Source organism: Necator americanus, chromosome V (assembly GCF_031761385.1).
Source record: "Necator americanus strain Aroian chromosome V, whole genome shotgun sequence".
Lineage (NCBI taxonomy): Eukaryota > Metazoa > Nematoda > Chromadorea > Rhabditida > Ancylostomatidae > Necator > Necator americanus.
In genome coordinates, this window is record NC_087375.1 from 21,098,072 (window position 1) to 21,118,594 (window position 20,523).

General features: G+C 40.6%; 4 protein-coding genes across 6 annotated transcripts; 1 reads left to right on the forward strand and 3 right to left on the reverse strand.

The window, feature by feature from the left end:
* Positions 1-3,710: 3,710 nt before the first annotated feature.
* RB195_014662 (uncharacterized protein) lies at positions 3,711-4,106 on the reverse strand (the record flags this gene model as incomplete). Its single annotated transcript, XM_064205024.1, has 3 exons — positions 3,711-3,893; positions 3,950-3,974; positions 4,030-4,106. The coding sequence occupies 3 exons, from the start codon at positions 4,104-4,106 to the stop codon at positions 3,711-3,713; spliced, it is 285 nt and encodes a 94-aa protein (XP_064060905.1).
* Positions 4,107-9,181: 5,075 nt separating this feature from the next.
* RB195_014663 (uncharacterized protein) lies at positions 9,182-14,282 on the forward strand (the record flags this gene model as incomplete). 3 transcript variants are annotated; one of them, XM_064205025.1, is made up of 7 exons in its annotated part: positions 9,182-9,238; positions 10,432-10,528; positions 10,589-10,697; positions 11,191-11,278; positions 11,416-11,469; positions 13,366-13,950; positions 14,157-14,282. In XM_064205025.1, the coding sequence occupies 7 exons, from the start codon at positions 9,182-9,184 to the stop codon at positions 14,280-14,282; spliced, it is 1,116 nt and encodes a 371-aa protein (XP_064060906.1). The 3 variants fall into 3 exon arrangements, with proteins under 3 accessions (XP_064060906.1, XP_064060907.1, XP_064060908.1); XM_064205026.1 differs by lacking the exons at positions 9,182-9,238; positions 11,191-11,278; positions 11,416-11,469; positions 13,366-13,950; positions 14,157-14,282 and adding an exon at positions 10,307-10,384 and having other exon boundaries at positions 10,589-10,701; XM_064205027.1 differs by lacking the exons at positions 9,182-9,238; positions 10,432-10,528; positions 10,589-10,697; ... (1 more) ...; positions 11,416-11,469; positions 14,157-14,282 and having other exon boundaries at positions 13,492-13,962.
* Positions 14,283-14,990: 708 nt separating this feature from the next.
* Positions 14,991-20,315, reverse strand: RB195_014664 (uncharacterized protein; the record flags this gene model as incomplete). The annotated part of the gene is made up of 2 exons (XM_064205028.1): positions 14,991-15,140; positions 20,241-20,315. The coding sequence occupies 2 exons, from the start codon at positions 20,313-20,315 to the stop codon at positions 14,991-14,993; spliced, it is 225 nt and encodes a 74-aa protein (XP_064060909.1).
* On the reverse strand, positions 16,085-16,312 carry RB195_014665 (uncharacterized protein; the record flags this gene model as incomplete). Its single annotated transcript, XM_064205029.1, has 1 exon — positions 16,085-16,312. One exon carries the CDS (start codon positions 16,310-16,312, stop codon positions 16,085-16,087), a length of 228 nt encoding a protein of 75 aa, XP_064060910.1.
* Positions 20,316-20,523: the final 208 nt, after the last annotated feature.

The window sequence follows — 20,523 nt, forward strand, 5'->3', positions numbered from 1 at the left end:
AGATTGCGACGTGACGATGGCAAGAACAAGACTGGACGAGAACGTCGGAATTTATGGGAGTTTGATGTGTTTTGAGCCCAAAATTACTGGAAGAAAAATGCTGGAAATCTAGCGCTATTCACCTTAAATCATAACAAATTAGTAAAACTTCAGGAGTTTTATCGATTACAATTGCCTCGATACACTATACGTTTACAGTAGCTATGAATTTCGTCAAAAGCAATAAAAACGAAAAGTATGAATAAAATGTAAATGTGAACTAAAATAAAGAGATTCTACTCAAGTACTTTTGTGCGAAACAGCTGTTCATATCATGTTTCTAAAAAGTCATTTAAAAATCTAAAAACATCTAAAAGGTTATCTAAAATAAAAAGCAAACTCAAGCAACCGGTATATACGCGAATTGTTCTTCGTTGATGAGCCTAAACATTTGTTTATTCCTTTGGCAGTGTTCTTTTCCAAATCCCATCAGTTCGATGCACGGAGATCCCATTAGTTCGTTTGCAGGTAGGGAGAATTGAGCGAGGCCACGCTCACACTTGTCGTTTACACCCTGAGCTCCGTCTTTTCCCTGTTTTCCAGCTACGTCGGCTTCGATGACACGCTACAGTTAAGTCGTCTTCATAGTTTTTCTGCCAATGCGACATAGCGTCAGAACCCGCACGCAACGAGCAAACGCCACGCTTTCATTTGCTGCGCGCAAACTCGGCGGATTGCAAGCGCGAGCGGCATCGGATGCGGCAGATGCGCCAGCTTATCGTTGGGTGTGAGCTCTGATGCCGCACCGTGTCTAAGCACAGCGACGACAATACGTCGCATTGTTACGTTGCAGGGATTTAGGAGTACTGAACGATACTTATTTCTATACGGTTCGCTATTCGTGCACTATTTCTGTAGAAAAGGGAGAAAAAACAAGAAAAACTACCGAAAACAAGGAAAACAACTAATAGAGAAGGCTTGCACCAGAGGACAATACGACCCACACGTGTGTGTCAGAATTCAGAAGTGGCGCTCGGGAAGAAGCGGGTGAAAATTAAAAACCCAGGTGATTGTCAAAGTGTCAAGTAAATGCTCGAGAACGGTTCCGGCTGTCATACTGCTCCGATCGTGAATCCAGCACAATTAAATCGCGCCTCCCTTCTTAATTTCATGTTTGCCTTTTTCTCGGATAAAATCCGTTATGTTACGTTGCACAACATCATTCTCATACATTACCCACTGCGTTATCACACATCATTTTCACAGAATTTTGAAAAATCATTTTTAAGGTAAGCGTGACTGCATGCGATGTCTCCACGCGTTAGTTCTGTTTTCGGAAAGGTTTTCTACTACTACTGGTTTTCCTACTTTTTCCTGGGACGATTGGATTTCTCTTTCAGAAGATTTCAAAAAAGGATTGGAAGGCAACTACTTCTTCTCTTATACTTTATGTGCTCTTTCTTCATCATATTTTTCCACATTTCCCTAAAGTCAAAATATCGGAGCGTGTACCGTCGTCACTCTCGTATTGACGCTAATTTCATTAGACGCCGCGCTAATCACATCAGCCACCAGCGACTAGGCGCAAGTTTTTCATCGTAGGCAGTCCTGAAGTTCGATCTTAAGCGAGTTAAAGGATTCAGCACATTAAACGCTACGATAGCCTTCTTAAGCTTCTTTTCTTTAATTCACCTTGCAACTGATTGTACTTTTTTGCTACTATATCACCCCTTTTGAAAGAAAATGTGCTTAAATTTCGGTTTGTATTGCGGTACTAAATCAAAATAAAGGAACAACTACCCCTTAACATAGTTTTATCATCGTTATTTTCTTCCTATTGAATATTGAAACAAAGAAATAAACAAATGTGTGCTTCTTTGCAATGGCTACAATATGCCTCGTGAATGTTAAAGTATTTCCATTTCTTAACGGTGAGGATAGGAAAGGAAGAATAAACTAGATAAGGGCGTAGGAAGAACATTTGAAAGTCCTTAAAAATTTCAAAAATGTTCGACTTTTCTCCAATGAATACGAAAACAAATCGATACAAATAAATGACACAGAGGTAACTTGAGGAGCCAGTCCGATTTTTTTTTCAGTTTTTTAAATTCTCAAGCTGTTCTTCTAAGGTTATTTCACACGCTGACAGCGAATATGGCGTCATCCCAACATATAATTTGATAAGTTGAATCGGTGGAGGATTTTCAAAAAAAAATCAGGCAAAACTGCTTTTGGCTAGCTTTCGCCTTCTTAAATGGGAACACAGCAAAAATTTTGTAAATTTACTCTAACAGAAGTGTGCTGAGACTTAAGTTTTACATATGTTAGTGTTATATTCGCGTCCTACATCCAGAACTATCCTGAAAGAGGCCTTTCCGACCTCATTATCAGGTCCAATCTTCGGGCATCCTTCAGTTACCTTAGTCCTTGATGAACAAACATACATGTACTTAAATTGATAGGTATAATAAATTGGAATAATCTATCTCCGATCTCAAACATCTTCGAGACCAAATATTGTTCATTTCTTTGAATATTCTCCAGAAATTCGGTGGTTCAACATCCAAATGTTCGACCTCTCTCATCGAATTCTCGTGTTGCTGCTGCGAACACTGCAGGTTAACGTCAGCATTCGTGCGTAAAGAGGCTCCATTCTTATTGTCCACAGTCATAGCATGTGACCAATAATTGTTGAGAATGCCACTGAATTAGGGCGCAGCGGTTAATAGCAGTTTACTCATCTAGTTCTCCTCCAGATCCAAGAAAGGGAATTGAGGACAAAAATTTTGGACGTAGAGGACATTATCGCTGAGTCCCAATCGATGACTACGCAAAGCTGATAATTGCTGCCACGTTCCTCTTTTATAGTCAATCTTCCACAATGTCACAGTATCTTTGACATCAGTAGTAAAAACGCCGAAAAACAAAGCCGTGCTCTTGTACATACTGTAGTGTCATTATAGTGTCATAAATGTCAGAACTGGAAATGACCACATATACGGTATTTAACTTCCACAGCCTCTATGATTTTTTCCTTTCTTGCGCAACATTACATTTCGAGACAAAGACGTGAAAGTCATTTATGCATGGAAACTGATTCAGTGGCTCTTTTTGAGACTGTACATCGAATGGGTGTGTGATTATGTACAATAGTATATGGACAACGAATATGTACAACACTATGACTAGCACTCGCTAAAAACTGTCGCCGCGTGTGAAGAGGGTCCTGTAGGATCAACGAGCGTGCCCTGATCATGCCTCGGCCGAGAATTAGCGATTGAGCGTACCGGATGGAGATTCACATCCGTCGCTACCTAAATAGCGACTCTGCCAAACTGCCGCTGATAGTACACTGATCAGCGCCATGGATATAATTTACGAGCTTCTAAATTGTTTTGGAGAATTACATCCACTGGAACTTCCTGACGAAAATTTTGAGGAGATGATCTCAAATCCGAAACAAAAAAGAATCCTCATGTGAAAAATGAGGGGAAAATGCACCTGTTAGCCCCAAATTACGTATGTGAAAAATGTTCGTTGAAAACAGGGAGTATCCAGCTTTCAAAAGTAACGGGGATTATCGATATTAGCACTCGTAAAAAAAGAATAAACAGGAATGGAGGAAAGTAATGAAACGCTGGTAGTATGGGACAAAGGTGCGCAAAAGGTGGACCTTTCATATCTCTGACCTCTTCAAAAAAAAAGTTTACTTGATAAGAATTCTAGAACTACTAAGTACGTTGTTCTTCTGCAATTGATTTAGTAATTTCGATAACTCCCGTCATTCCTCTTTTCATATTTTCTTGTAACTGTGTAGTTATCTCCGTGTCTGTAGCCAGGAGAGCATCTACGATGGTTGTCTGTGTCTCCATGAATAACTGAAGCATGGTGTTGTCGAGGCATGTTTGCGTCTCCTCAAGCATATCTATAGGATACGTACCGTTCCCCGCAGCACTCGAAAGCTACTTACCAATATTCTATTCTTTTTGTGAAGTCTAGAAATAGCATGTTCTTCCCTCTTCACACGATGTTGTATTTTACAGAAATAACCGATCCATTACTGAAGTATGTTTCAACACGATCCGAGGGATTCCTGCGAGTTGTTCGGAAGGTTGGGCATAGATCATCACCGGCAACCAATCAATGGTACCAGAATCAGTGCAATCAGCCGGCAAATATTGCTATGCACATCGTCAAAAAATTCAATAATTCCGCACCCATTTTTACGCACTTCATAAACATTGGAGGAAATGCGTCGATAAACAATTAAAAACAATTCCTACGTTAAATTTCCAGGAGTCTAAAATTATAAACTTCTATCAGAACAACATTATCCTGGCTTATCCAGATAATGTTTTCATATACAAACTTCTATTTGTAGTCATTTGTAGAAACATTTTTGAATTTTGAAGGGTCTTTTAAATTTTGTACATTTTTGTTTATAACCCCATGCTGCAGTGGTGCAGCCTTTACCAGGTTTGTTTAAGAAAAGGAATGGATATGAACAATAAGATGTAGAAATTATTGCTCAGTTCTGAAGCATCTGATTAAAAAACAAATTTGTAGGACTGATAAGAACTATTGAACTTTAATAGTGTTAAAAATCTAACCTTTGTAGGCTACGTATACTATTTTCACCTTGTACTAGGCACTCCTATTGTCAATCAAGATACCATTTCTATCAAACTGGACATTTTTTAAATTTCTCTATAATGCTCTTCGGAGTGATCTAGTAAGTCGTGATCGCTCCTTCAGTATTCTATTTAACGAATGGAAGTTTCAATGGTTTCTTGGTTCTTGCCCTGCTTCAGGACACCTAACTCTGACTTTAACTTAATCTGCTTATCTACATGGAATGTTCACAAGTCTTCTTTCACCATCTTGTTTGTTGTCTTCTTCCAACTTGAACCCACAGAAAGCTTCAGAAGACGTTGGACAAGGCGATCTGCTGATCTTCCCAAACTGAAGAAGCAAAGGCAATTTTCTGTAGCCACTTTCAACGGCGCTGTTATATGTGTTACATGTTGTGTATGTATGTTTCCACTTGTTATCCGCAGATACGCCACACTAAATTCCGCGTAAACTTTTCACTGTGGCATATTTCAAACCAGAAAAAGCCAAAGAGTCCCTAAGCAAATTCCGTGCAGCCGACCGTCATTGTAGACAGTGTTGCGCAAGTCCAGGTCATGTATATCATGATAAGGTGCATTGCGAATAGATAGACCCGCAACTTAACTTTGTTATAAAGATGGTCGACCGCAGGCGTTAAAGAATTATATCTATTTCGTTAGAGAGTTAAATCTAGGATAGACCTTAGCCCATCTTCACTAAATATCCTTCCCGTAGCTGAGGTTGTTCTTCAGCATACAGCCCACCTAACAGAACTCATAGACGAGTTCGATCGGTTGTCCGTCCACCTTGATTCCCGTTCGAGATCTTGATGACATCTGTTGCACTTATTAGTGCGCAGATGTAATCCATAGGTTGAAGCTCACTTCGACACGAAGTTTACAACATGTTGAAATTTCGTACTGCTTTCCGTGAATATAACAACATTGTCGGCGTACTTGAGATCGGTCAATGGGCGTCCTGATTTCATCAACTCTTCTTCGCATTATGTGGTCGAAGCAGAAACTGAACAAAAAGAATGCTCCAACTGCCCCTTGTTCTACTCCATTTACCATTTCAGGTGTTAAAAAAATTCGGATCAATATTGAATTGCAGCTTGCTTGCTCGTCACGAGTTGTTCCTTCGCGATTTTACATTGGTCGATTCAGCATAATCTGCTCTGAAACGTTGTGCACAACGCAAAAAGATTTCTCGATAGTTTCAAGGATCCGTGACAAATAAGTTCCTAAGACAGAGAGAGACATAAGACAAATAAGTGGAAGGAAATGATGATATCGTTATTAGTCGCCTTATTAGTCGCGTGCTGCTTCATAGATCCATATTGAACGGATGGTCTTCGTCATCTCACGAATCCGAGACGGAGGAAGATTCGAGGACTGCCGCGCTAATTACATGATCTCCACCACACTTTCCATCCTTCATCTTAACTACAAACCAATACAACCGACTCGATCGGTGGTTCGTCGCTAACCTCATGTGCCGGTCATTTGAAGGTGCTCATGTTCAAGGACTGATGGGGTTTGCCAGTTTAGTAAGCTGTTGAAGTGATCTCTCCAATTTGGTAAAGTTGCTTCCCCAACAGTCACTCCACTGGCAGAAAGAGCAGAGAGTTAAGACTGGCAAACATCTTTTCGTCTTGCCACTACACTGTTCCTGGTTGAAATCACTAATGCTGCGGGCGGTACATACAGAATTGTACGTGAATTTTGGCAAAGCAAACTTATATCCCGGTTTCCCTTTAAGCGTTCTGAATGCAATTGTGAAAGAATCTGCATTCCGAAGCTTCATTTTGGTCCATACTCTAACATGAACAGATACTCGTTGACGGAGTTTCGTAGTGCTGTCAGACTTGCTGTATCAATTTTCCGTCAAGGAAGAATTCTTTGGATTCTTCTTGTGATCGTATAAGCCGACCGTGAAGCTGAGAAGGACCAAGGAGTGACCATAGTCGAAAGCGACACTCCAAACCTCTAGATTCCAGATTGCCTGATGTCCGACTCAAGAAAAAAAAGTGCGGAAGAGACGACCTGATGTCTGAGAGTTTCCCGCTTGCGCTGCTCTTCAGACGTGACCCTTTCAAAGTAACCTGATGGCATCTGTAATGTGGAAGGAATGATAAGGCTTGTTTGTTCGCATAAATCTAGACGTTTACCGTTATCTGAAATGTGCCTCACTGTTTCACCAGTTTCCTAGCACACCAGATTATTCTTCAAATCTCATCCTGGGGTGGATATACTATACAACACGTTGATTTTATCATAAAGGACGCTCTTATTGTTCTCTTCAGCGGTCTCCGTAGGAATGAAATGGAATGAACAGGAATGGAATGAACACTGACTATCCAGATTTTACGTCTTCTGCGATTCTGCAGTTGTATAAAGGAGTATTCAGACGACGCTGAGCCAAATTCCTCCGCCAGGTTGTTACATTCCTCCCACACAGTTGTCGCGCAGCCTCCTCTCCTATCTTCTTTTCATCGGCATCACCGCTACGGTAGATGATATAGTCTGCAACACTGAATGGCGGGGCGGTTTCTGTATGTTACTTGAAGTGCAGCATACGGCGCACAGAGATATCCCAGGAGCTTAGACAGGACAGTTTTTAAAGTTAGCTTGATAGTGTTCGGCTGTTTAGCGTGACAAAACAGAGAGCTGTTGTTAAAAGTTCCGTGCTCCCTCCAGGCGCCTGACATTTCAGTTGGCGAATGTTGCAAATGTACTGGACGACAACACCTTATCGCTGCAACTATATGAGTCTTGCACCATGGTTGTGCAGACCATGTTGTTCGTACGTTTCCAAAGCGAACAATAGAATACCTGACTGCGTTCAGCACAAGCAGAGCCACCGCGTGCAGGCAGCGATTAGCCTCATAAACGAGGCCTTCAAGAAAACATATAGACTCTAGTGTGTTGACTCTAGTGTTTAACTTTCCCTATAACGGAAGGAATGACTATCTAAGCAACCAAAATTCACGCGGAGAACGTTTTAATGAGATACATACTAGTAGATGAGAGGTGTTGTTCAACTAGTCGATCTCAGTAAAAAAAAAAACCATCATAGTGGTAGCAACAGGCAACAGAAGCTAGCGCTCACCATATTGCAGCACATCGAGGATATCAAGGAGCGTACCACGGATATGACTCTAGATGAGAAAAACACAGTCATTCTCTGCTCTCTCTTGCTATGATAACAGTTTCATGATAATTTTGTTGACTTAGCTGAATAGTTTAGGTTTTTTGCGGATATATTCTCAAATTTTGAGTTCTATTTTGTTATGTTCAATGTCCTAATGAACCGCATCAAATTTCGATTTAGTAAGTGTTAATGAAAAGTGTCGTCATGGATCCGAAAATTGTCTTCCATGAAGAGGAAGTGACACATATCGCAAAGGATTTGAACCGTAAGTATTGTTTTTCTAGATGAAGGAATTAAATCAAAAGCAGCGCATTATGAAATTGACGATGTTGGGATCTTTTCAAGAAAATATAAGGTTCACCCATTTCAATGTAATGTTTTTTCGTAGGGAAAAATTTTATTTGCTTGCCAGAAGTGGATTCGTTGTGAAGAAATAAAACGACTAAACGAGAATAACCTGTCTCCTCAATCCTTAAAGAGTAGCTCCGTTTGTCATTCCGCACTTCGTTTTTCCAATCGATAGTTCCTGTTTTTTTTGTGATTTTCAAATAAACGGACAGCCCATAGGCTTGACAGGAATCTTCCTTAGCAGTACTTAGAAGCGTCATGAATCAGTCATTTGCTAGGGATATTTTCTCTTTTACTCTTCTTCTTCTCGTATTTTGGCCTAGAAGTTCATCTAAAACGAAAATCTATAATCTCCAAGTCCTCCCCTCTTGAAACCTCGACATTGGGAACTTATACTTGAAGTACAGTTCCAAGTAATTAAATTTTACCAAAACGTCATTGGCATAACAAAAAACATAAATACAGTTCCCAAATGAGAAACATGATGAAAATTAGGTTGAAATGAATTGCGCAGTGTTAGAGAGGCATTGGAACTATTCTGGATTTCCGTCAGAAATCCATCCTTGAATAACAAAAAATAGTGCTTATCAATTACTGACGACTTTATGCCCTTTGTAATACTCTGTGCGCTGTAAGACTGTCCCACATGCAGTTCCTTAACACTATCCCGATTGGTATTCTTCAAAGTCAAAGCAATTAATTTGCCGCTTTTCAGCTCTCAGCTCTTTTCAGCTTTCTTGAGGAGGTGAACTTATTCCGCTTAAAAACGGTACAGAGTATTTCGTAAAGTAGTTCACATGAGTGCAAATAACCTAATGTCAGCCGGTGCCGGTGAGGAATTATTCTCCGAAATTTAACCAAAGCAAATAGTAAAAGCAAGCTAACCACATCGCATTTTTTATCGCCTTTGTAATCTGGCAAAACATAAATGCTAAGTGATTGGGTTGAGCTGAAAATCCTTCCCAGCTTTTTTTAAAATAGGTTGTAGGAAATTGCCTAGCCATTTTTCTTACTCTTGCCGGGTCATTTACTTTCTCACATTAAAGTCCGTAGATTAGGATTGCTAAGATTGTGTCTAGTTACTACTTTCATGCAGAGCATTCCAGAAGTCAATTTTGCTGAATGCACTGTGAAAACAAAAGAGAAAGTAAGCTAAGCAGTCAACCACGTACAATTAAGATCAGGTTTTGATGTGTTGGGGTCGTTAATTTTGATCCGAGCTGTGTACCAGTTAGGACCCGCGCTTTATCCTTCATTTCACATCCATTAAAGACACGCTGCAGAAGGTGCCTCGTTTCCACGACATCAAATTCTATATGAAGTCATTCGTCCTCATTTCCAATCCTCCTGATGAACTACGTCGTTTGCGGACAACCCATCTCATTCCAGTCTAGTCTTGATTGTGTCTTTTTTCGAGAGCGTAATGGTTGCCCTGTACGACAGCCGCTTCCATCGTCGAAGTGCAAAAACGAAACAGCTAACGGGCATAAAAGGGTCGCACTTCTCTGTTTGGGAGCTATGCAGCCGTTTATATTTTTGCTTCTGCTTCGAATATTCGCTCTACTGTTTGCTCGTGAACAGTGCGGACAAACAACTGTCGCTGATAGCCTTCGGAAAAAATCTCAAAGAGGAGCGAAATACACTACCACTTCTTCTCAAGAATCCCATTACAATTCCTTCTTTGTGAAGAATGAGAGGGTCAGAAAATCCGGGTTGTCAAATTCTTTGCGGCAGTCATCGGTTAGTTTGTGCGATCATTACATTACATTTTTTTGAACACCAGTAAAATGTTCAACGTTTGGTTTTCCCTTCTCAAATTTGATTACATTGTTATAAAAAATACAGTGTACATTTTTATGGATCACAAGTTTTCTTGAAGACTAGTTCTATTGTTGTGATTGTCAAAACTTCTGACGTGTTCTTAGATTTTCGAGTGTTTACTTTCCCGTGTTCCTGAAAGTGTGCGAGTTTTAAGTGACGGCTCTCGAAGGTACGTCCATGTTTTAGCGAAAAAGGATGAGTCAGTTGGAGGAACCACCTCAAAGCAGCATCAGCACTTTGTTCTTTCAAGGCTTAATCTTAGAAAACTTAAAGCATAGGAGAAGAACAATCAGAAATAAGCGCAAATGGTAAATGGGGAACGGAAAATTGCAAAAATCGATGTTCTTCCACCTGATTTTCTTAAAAGTTCACATTGTAGCAGCAACGTAACGGCATGGGCTACACTTATTTGCAATATCCCTTCGACAAGTATCCTATCAATGCTGATATACGCAGAGTAGAGGAAGATTTGGTTTACGATAAATCTGACGTTTGTGATCACAGGCTTAATTCATTTAGAGAGATCAAGTAAATCGTCGAAGGTTGTCGCGACGTATTGCTACCTCATTCCTTCCTAAAGCGTACTCTGTTCCTTTTATACGAGTGCGAACACAAGGTGAACATGAACCTTCTTCTAAAAAAAATCAAAGCTTCATCTAATCCACCGTAATCACAGGGGATGAACGGTTCCTGTTAGGATCACAGCTGGAGCTTGAGCATCCCAAGGATGTAGCCTTGACGGAGAAGAGAGAAAGGACCACTAACGACATCAAACAAATGCTTCGGTAAATTTTTCACTATAAATATATATATATATATATATATATATATATATATATATGTCTTGCAAACAAAGACGAGTAAACTTCTTCCGAAGCTCAATTAGACTTACTATTCCGAACATCTTACTCCCTTTAAAAAGAAACATGCAAAAAAAGGAAAAAGAACGTGATGTTGCGAAGATATTATAGCGCTCACTTTTTCTTAATTGTGGATACTTTTGTTTTGCATTAATTGTGACAGTAGTCTTTTGAAAAAAAAAACCAACTTCATTATTCTCTACATAAAAATGCGCATGCTAAAAAGTGAGCTAATTTCCATAAGACTAAATTTTCAAATGATTTTTATTTTCCTCTCATCTTTATAACGGCGAGAACAACTCGTCAAAGTCCAAAAATCGCTGAGCGGAAGAAAAAGCTTAAACAATGGCAGCTAATTAACTTCATCTGACACTCTATAGAAAAAATGACAAATTAGTTCTAATTTGGAGACTTTCAGAAGACCAAATCACTATTCGCTACCATTACTACTGCGATCATTGCGCAAAAACGTCTTAAATGAGTTTACAACCGCCAAGCTACATTCGGTTAGTCTTGCTATGAACACTCCTCGGGATTTAAAGCTCTTTTAACGTTATTTCTGTAATTTTCGATGTCCAACTCTTGCAAACCCTACTGACTCTGAAATCCCTGCAGGAAAATTTCTAATTTTTCTTTTTATTAGGGAGATGTCAAAAAAGCACGTAAGAACCTCGCTATGCACGGTTCCAAGCTAGAGGTCAGTTGCTTCTGCTGTTCGGCTTAGAAATGCTACAGAGAAACTTTACTAAAAACTTTTGCTAAATTTCCTGCTTTGCCCCTTTCAGAAACATAGGGGTATCCACTTTGAGTTTTTCATGAGAAGAAATCACAGGAAAAGCTCTTAGAGATTATTTCTTATTAAGTTAAGTCAACAAGTATATTTCCTCTTTGATTACATTGCTTTGCGTATAGCAAGTGGTGACCGATTTAACCGCTCTACTTCGTATGCATTGTGCCTTGTAGAGAAAACATTGTAGAGAAAACAGAACGTTTGTGGTGGACTTCAGAAGTTAGCTAAATCACATGGCACGTGGGTGCGGGACAAGAGGTACCCGTGAAAACCGGCTGACCGCTCCTGTCCTCCCTTCAGCACTGCGCTCCTCCGTGTAATTACAGCTGCCGCTCCGCCAGCTAGATATCCTCCACGACCACCTGAGATCACCTACACTCCGCCTCCCCATTGCTCTCTGATCAACGCCGCGACTAAGCGGTGGATAGTGCGAATTTTGAACGGAAGGGGAAAAAACGAATTGTCGCAGCGAGTTCGGACGTACGGATATAGTAAACTAAGCGTATATTATTGGGAATAAAAGAGAAGTAGATCCTTCTATCCAATGTAACTTTACGTAAGTAAAAATTATTCGAAAAGATGCTCCAGTGAAAAGAATAACATGCATATATTTTCACGCATCTCACAATTTAACACATATCCTAAGTCTTCTATATAAACTAACAGTGCATAAGTATGTGTTTGTCACGAAGCCATTCAACGAATTCGTGTTCAACTTTCAAATGCAGCAGCTATAATAACAGCAACTTTATGCGCTTATTACTTTGTATACGTTCTTTAAACTCCTTTCTGCATTTTAGCTCTTCAAAATTTTACTTAGATATAATGTTTATATAGAGCACATGTCAAATATTTCAATACTTGCTACGTTTTACGTTTTACGTTTTATACAGTTTTATATAATAGAACTTTGTGTGGTTCTTCAAACTTTTTCCAACAGCGTTTTATCGCTTCATTTCCATCTATTCTCTGCATAAAATCAATATGCATGGTTAGGTGTATTAGTGGCGAACAGAGACCTTTGTATCTTCGAGATATACCTTTAGGTACAATGTATGTCTGCGAGGCATTATTCGCCCCTCATTAATCGTTAGATGCCAGTTTTACCCAGCTAGATAAGCAAAAAGAAATCCTTAGAAAGCGAAAAAAATAAAGAAGATAGCAAAACGCCGATCAGTGGGACATTTTTTGAAACATCTCTTGCATTCCCAGAGATGAATGAGTGCTTTCCATCTAACAACTCGAAACTGGGTAATTTCATTTTCACTCGCATTTCTAAATGGCATATCACTTATACAAACCTATTTCATTCTTTCCTTCTTTTATATTAACTTACAATCACACTTTATGTAGACCTTCGAACAACATCTGACACCAGGTACTTTCCTTTCCGTTCGATTTTAAAAGCGCATCATAAGAGCAGTGAGCGCGGCGAAAAAAATCGTCGTAAGAGCGGTAGACGCGGTGAAATGGGAGGGGAGGAGGGCGTGGGGGGGGGGGCATCTTGAAGACGTGGCACAAGAGGAGCAATCAGGCTACTGTAGCGATTATGACGGCATCAGGAGACGCGCGTTTCAATTAACGTCGCTCATTAGCCTCCTGGATACGCGGCGGCACATCATAAGGGTACTTCTTGACCGTTCCCCCATGGCACGTAGATAAAAATATTTACTACAAAAAACTGCACCATCAGTCAAGCAAAAGAAAATAAGAAACTCAATATGTGGCTTCCATCGCTCTGCATTTTGTGAAAAACTATTGGAAAAGTTACTACTGCCTCATCTAAATGTAGATTCATTTCAGAAAAACTTCTACTTCAATGGAAATCATACTGAAATGAAAATAAACGTGCACCCCTGGCCAACAAAGAAGCTTTTACTGAAAAGGATCAAAACAACGGGATTTCCACTCAGCCCGACTCACCCTCCAATGTCAACAGCAACGCCGCCTAGTTCGAATTATACTTTAGAATCTCTGAATACCACTTCCGAGGACATTTTAGCTTCAACCAGTAGCCCAGGCAAAGCCGGTGGAAATCGCACGGATGCGCACCATTCGAGGACACCCACAACAATGACAGTGACCAGGATGAGCACACTCTTAGAATACGTATCAAGCACTGCACCAATTATTTTCGTCAAACTGACGAGAATAGGGCCCACGAGGACTGCGAATGGAACAAGCCACGGGATCTCCAAGCGCACCACTGCTGAGCGTGCATCAAGTCCCAACATAACCGCAGATCAAGTGGCGATGGATCAAACGCCTACATCTATCACAGTCGACGAGAAGCTCTCTAACACAACAGAAGAGAGCGCAATTAGTAAAAGAAATAAAAGCGACCGAAAACACCGAAATACAAGCACCATGACTGTGAACCACATCGAGGTTTGTGAATAGTTGTGGAAGTTTATTTTGTATTCAGCAGCCTTTGAGAACGTGTCTGTGCCTGAAAAGAATTTTTTGCCTTTTATTTAAGAAATGTATCCTCAGGACACTACTGGTCTAATGAAAAGTAAAAAAAAATTGTCGCTGATCCTTGGGAACCAGTTCTCATAGGTTTTACTATTCTAACTAAGAAATTTCTACTCCAGGACGTGGACTTTATGACGGAAGTCACAAAACTGCCAAATGGAACAGTTCCGTCCAAGTCAATCAAACGCAAGAGAAGCAAGAATGCGTCAACGAAGAAAAACAGCACCAAGTCGGATCTAGCCTAGGGCCTGAGCATAATTATGTAAAGATGTGTTGTTGCTTAGTTGTTTTTATTTTTTCTTCCATAGGATGGTTGAGCAAATGACTAATTAAAGGAAGTGTAAATGTTCCGTGAGGTTGGTGCGCTGTTGTGCTCGTTCCATTGACTTGGTTTCATTTGACGTGAACGATCCACCATATCCAGTGCTTCTGGTTGTTCACTGTTCGTGTTGCGCGTTCCCCTACATTATCATCACGCTACGCCGGCGTTCATTACAAATTAGTCCCACTTTTCACGGCACTTACACATTCACATTATGAACAAAAAACTGATTATGGCTTACCTTTGCATATTCTCAAGGCTTACTTCCTAAGCTAAGCAAAGTGTTGCTCGAGTTATGATATTGTCAGCTACCTTCTGTTTTTCAAAAGCTACTCAAACTTCTTCGTCCGCTAAATGGAGAAGAAATTAATAACACGTTCGAGTCGGAGTCGCAGTTATCTCTAAGTCATCTGTAATTTATTCTTTATCTATACTTGTCGTCGTCTATACGTAACGAGTAAGCAGGAGAAGATAATAGCGGCTTAACAATAAAACAAAAAAGCAATAAAGCAGAATATCAATAAGACAATAGCAGATACGATAACAACAACTTAATTTTTCAAAAATAAAAAAATAAAATAATAAAATAAAATACAATAAAATTCATAAAATGACCAACAATATAATCCGCTCAGATGTTTGCGTTTCGAACTAAATGCTCTGCTTTTACTCCTTCACGCCCGAAATCACTGCTCATTGTAGAATTGGACGCTATTTCCTGACGCTGAAAACCAGTCCGCTCGCTCGATGCACTAGTATCGTGCTTGCCATTACCAGCTATCTATAAAACATTTAAGATGATGTCAGTACCGAATCAAGACTGTTCAGTTGGTTCGGCTGTGATTGCACAGCGGCGAGAAAAAGAGACATACAAAAGCAATACAAATTAATATAACATCTTTTGTTGACTGTTTCTGATGACATATGGCAATTTTTTGACTTAATCGGCGGGTTGATATTAACGCCTGACAAAATCTTCCGCACCTTTAATTGCTGCCGGTTTTTGGCGAAACCTTCCACAGAATAAATTCGTCACTGTTCTCTAAGCCTGCAAGACTTGGTGTTTAGCCTGAACTCCTTATCGATATCGAGTGATCCGAATACTCCCAATTCGGCATTTTCCGGCAGTTTAGCGTAGCGAAATGAATGGTTGTTGCTAAAGATGCCATGCACCCTCCAGGCAGTTGATTAGGCTGGGCTCTGACAGTGTGCAATATCTGGGTAACTTCCGCCATGCAATTGTGCAACTTATGTAACTCGTACGTGTCCAGAGCGTGTAGAGCTCAAGCGTGTTATTGCAGACCCGCCGCCGAGAACGTAAGCATCGAAATATGCCAAGCAGTACATGAATCAGGTGAGAACGGTAACGAAGCTAACGGTGCATAGAGACGACTGCAGAATGCGGACCTTGTGTCAGTGTTGTGAAGTCCATGGTTGTGGTAATTAAGTTATCACACTTCCTAACTTAAAAGTTCTCAAATCGGTTACCTTCTTACGAAAATGTTAGAAGGTCACATGTTTTTGAAATATGTAAAATGCATCATAGGGATCTAGTATGAGGATGACTGACAGCTTATTTAGTATAGTCGCAGTTGATGATTTGGTTATATCACCTGCACCACCTCTTAGTAATCATGATAAACTCGGAAAGCCTCTCCCGTTGCCCATTCCATTGCAGACCATGGGTCCCGATATGAAGTTGTGGGACTAATTTCGGCGTTGAAATCACCAATAACCAACAGTGATCTTGCGGAACGTATAATCTTCTCTGTAAAACTTCTTTACGTCTATGTAGAACGTGTCAACTTCGTCTTCATCGTAGCCTGCTGCTGGAGTGTAAGCGACGAAAATAGTCAAAGCTGGTGTTGAGCCACATGTTCTCATTCGTAAACGTCTGATTCGGGTCGTTAGTTGCTCGAAAGAGTCGATGTTCATTGCCGCACTTGCATACATTGACGAAGGCACCAACTCCACAATTCCCCCATTGTCGCATGATCCTATGATTAGCTCTTCTTCAGTGTCATTTATGGCGTTCAGTGGGTGGCATCGTCTCGTACCTGTCACTCGTACCTAATCATCCTAGCTCGCATCATTAGATCTTCATTGAGTGCTTCCGATGCAAGCCTACGTGTGTTGTATAGATACAGATCGTCGTCCTAGTCCTTTTCCATTTCGGCACATTCCTGCAGCCGTGCCCTTCCTAGCGCTACTGTGCCGGGCTTTCCTCCAAAATTAGGAAACTCTTTCTTATTACTGTGTTTTGCATATATTTTTAAAAGCCATGGACAGGTTGCAAATCTCTAGTCCCTTGAGTTTTAGGAGATCATGTTGTCCTCCCGGAGTGGACATGGAGCTTATTTGTTGGACCTCCCAGTCTCTTGATTGCTGGGTTCAAATTCATTAAGACTCGAACCGCTCGCAGATTTACATACAAATATTCTGCCCTTCTCGAACACACCTACTCACCTACTATAACGACCATCTAAAAATTATAAAGTTCATCTAAAAGTCTAAAGTCATGTAAAGAATCCGGCACATAGATGACTGATCTTTTTCGCTTAAATTCCAAGAAAACGCAACTGTGCTGCGTAGTCTGCGTAGTCGAGTCAGCACGAAATGAAGCTCGGTGCAGTTGCGACAGCGCTCGATGCGTTGCGGTGGAGAATAGCAGTTAGGATCGAGTGGGGACCTCAGCCAGCAGTAGTCATCGCTGCAGTTCGCGATATTCTCACGTCGTTTCCAGCAGCTACATCCACCGCGTCGCTTCGAGTACAGCCGTGTACGCAACTGTACCGTCCTTCATGTTGTTTTAAACTGACTATAGCCCAGGAGAAATTAGATATAGTAAGCAATGTGTAGGCACGGTTGAAGTATCAAGTTTAAGGGAGCGTGAATACTATGGTTGAATTTACTTAATCGAAGTGCTGGTGATATTGCCTGATGCGGCTATCCTCATCTTCGCTGAGGCACGTCATCACAGCCGGCCCAACTTTCTCAATCTATAGAATCCATCTATTTGTTACTGCTCCATAGCTTGCGAGACTTAGTGTCACGTTTGAAATGATCATCGACACCGAGCGATTCGAATACCTACAGGTCGACGATGTCCAACTGTACAGCGCAACGAAACAGTGTTACCAAAGATTCCATGCTTCCTCTAGGTATATGATATACTTGGGCTGGGGTTCAGCATAGTGCTTAACGACGTCACCTTTTTGCAATATCAATAACTTTCGCCATATAGCTGCGCAAGTTCTCTAGCTCATACGTGCCCAAATATGATTGCACTTGGTACAAGCAGGGTCACTGCGAACAGGTAGCAATCAGGTTAGTATACGCGGCCCCATAGATGGATATATACGTTTGTCAGGATTAGAATATGGTTAGGAACAGGTGCAAATAGTTGTCACGGTGGTACTACGAGGAAGGTGAGGGCAATGGATACTCGAAGACGGTGATGCCTTCGAGTCATAACAGCAATGTGTGTCTATGGTCGGGTAAAAACGATGCAGTTCCGTAAGCCGCGAAGTTGAGCTGGCGGTTGCGAGTGACTCGGACTGTAGTGATGAATGAAGTTAGCAAGGGTCTGACTTCGATCCCAACTGCCTGCTCCACTGCACCGCTTCGAGCGCAGTATCTTCATATCTTATATCTTCTTCATGTATCTGTATCTTCATGTGGTCGAAAGATACTAAGGCACAAAGGTATTTAAAAGCACCCAGCCCGAACTTCCCTCTTTTTTCACTTCCAAGACGTCTGGGACCGTTTCTGAAGATATTTCACAGGAAAAATTTATATGCGATCCATTTGGCATAAAAATTAAATCGATCAGCGATCTAAGCGTACACCGAGCTGCGGGTTTCTCCGCCCCTTGGACCAATGCTAACGGGCCGCGAAATTCAAAATGGTACACCGAGTAACTACTTCCTCTGTTGCTTCAGAGGAATAGCTCAGATAATGGGCTAAGTAAGGGATGAACTTAGAAATTAGTCTTTTGATCCTTATCATGGAGCTAACGACGATCACCTCAGGTTACTTCATAGCTAAAATCTTTTACTCTTCCTCTGATTTCCTTCTTCTCGTTTTCCCATTTGCTCTTGCATTGCTTTTTTTTATTTAATTTGTAGTTTCACTTCCCTTTGTTTCCTTGTTTCTGTTTCTCTTTTTCACTCTTTCTTCTTAACGTCACTCTCTTTTTTTATCTTGTCTTTACTTCCCAGCATGCAATTGTGTTGCTTACTTTGCTCCTAGTTAGGGAATGCCTACTGCATGATAATCGGCACTTATGTTATGTTTATATGTTACAAGGACATCGAAGCTAAAGGAACACAATTCACATGGAAAAAATAGTGGAGGTTTCTCAAATGAAAGTAAAGATTCTTTTCCAGTATTTCTTTCTAATTGAAGAAAGTACTTTCTCTACTTCCTGGATGATACAGCTCCAACATTGGTACGAGATAATGAAAAAAAGTACGGAAGAAAGCCAGTGCGGTCCATGACAAAACTAGATAGCTTTTCCAGACTTTACTTGAAATTTCAACTCGTAAATATTTCCAATCGACTTTGTTTTTGGTTTCTTTGGACTTACTTGCATGCTTTTTTTTTTCTTTGGAAGAGCAGTTTTCTGCTACTATTCAACCAACTTTGGAGACAGAAAGGGAAATCAAACTCCCTCCATATTCAAAGTCAGGTCTTGCACCTTCCACAGGAAGTAAACGTGCGAAATTCGCCGACAATGAATTTTTTTCTGAACACTGAATCTAAGAGTTTGATTTAATTTCCGTTTTTAGTCTATGCGATTAATCATTTGTGTAAACGAATTTTACCACTTCCCAATCTCAAACCTCTGCTCAAAGAAACTTAAAATCAAATCGAAGCTACTGAGGCACTTCGGCTCTGGTGATGCTATTACATAGGCTCTGTGTCAATACTTTATACTATGGGAATCAAATGAAAACGGATAATGAACAGGGAACGTGATAATGTTGAAAGAAGTCCGCCTGTTAAAAAAAAAAAAAAAAATAGAATGAGAAGAAAACTAGTCAAGTAAAACAGGGATTTAATAGACGAAAAAGAGAATGAAAACTCAGAAAACTGAAGTAATAGTAATAAATAAGGAGATCAATGCAAAAACAAATGAAACAACGAGAAGAAAACTGGACAGAGGAAGAAGAAAAGATATAAGCTATGCAGTTACCTAGTTACCAGTTATCTTTCTCAGCTGCAAGATAAGGATCAAAAAGTCTAAGTTCCAAGCTCATGCCTTAGTTTGAAATTCGGAGATCATTCTTTCTTTCTTGGATTAGGGTTCATTGTGATATTCTTTTTGTTTGTTTTAAGGTAAGAGCGCACAAAACACCGTAAGGCACTCATCTTCTACCTTTCTCTAAGCATATTCCTCCGAAGCAACAGAGGCAGTAATTACTCGGTGTACCATTTTGAATTTCGCGGGGTGTTAGCATTGGTACAAAGGGCTGAGCCTCCCGCAGCCGGGTGTAAGCTCAGGTACGAGTCTCTCTTCCACAAAAAACTTTTGGTGGTTTCCTAAAGCTCAGTTCTGATGAATGAATAAAATTCAGATTCTTTCATGGATTTGTTCTACGGGAACTGTGTCCAGAGTGAGATCTTACATTTTTGTGTTACATTCGTTTTCTATATCTGGAATTACCGCGAAAGGGGTATCACCTACCTTAACATCGGGCCCGGCTTATTGGACTTCTCTAGCTACCTTAGCATCGACACTACGAGCCTCTGGTAGGAAGTTGAAATATCATTTCCCACCCAGTTATGCAACTCCGCAATAATTTCCTACTTTTCTGCTCCTGATCTTACCTTTCAATATTCGATGGGTCTTTACCCCACACCACATGCACGAACTCACCTGTAAGGACACACCGCTCAGATTCAGGAACAACAAGTTGACTTCTTTCAGGGCAATCCCGACATTCCACGACATTTTGGTGCGTGGCTGTCCTGTCACGATGCCAATTCTTGCACCATCGCTATCATTTAGATGTGCAGGTCTACTGTAGCTCCTGACATGAGGCAATGACGTCACTTCTGCACGTTTTTCGCTATCCTCCAGGATGTTGTATGGATGTGTTTCTTTACGCACTTAGATCAGTAGCGTTCAATTGTGTGGTTTCTCAGCAGTTTCGTATACG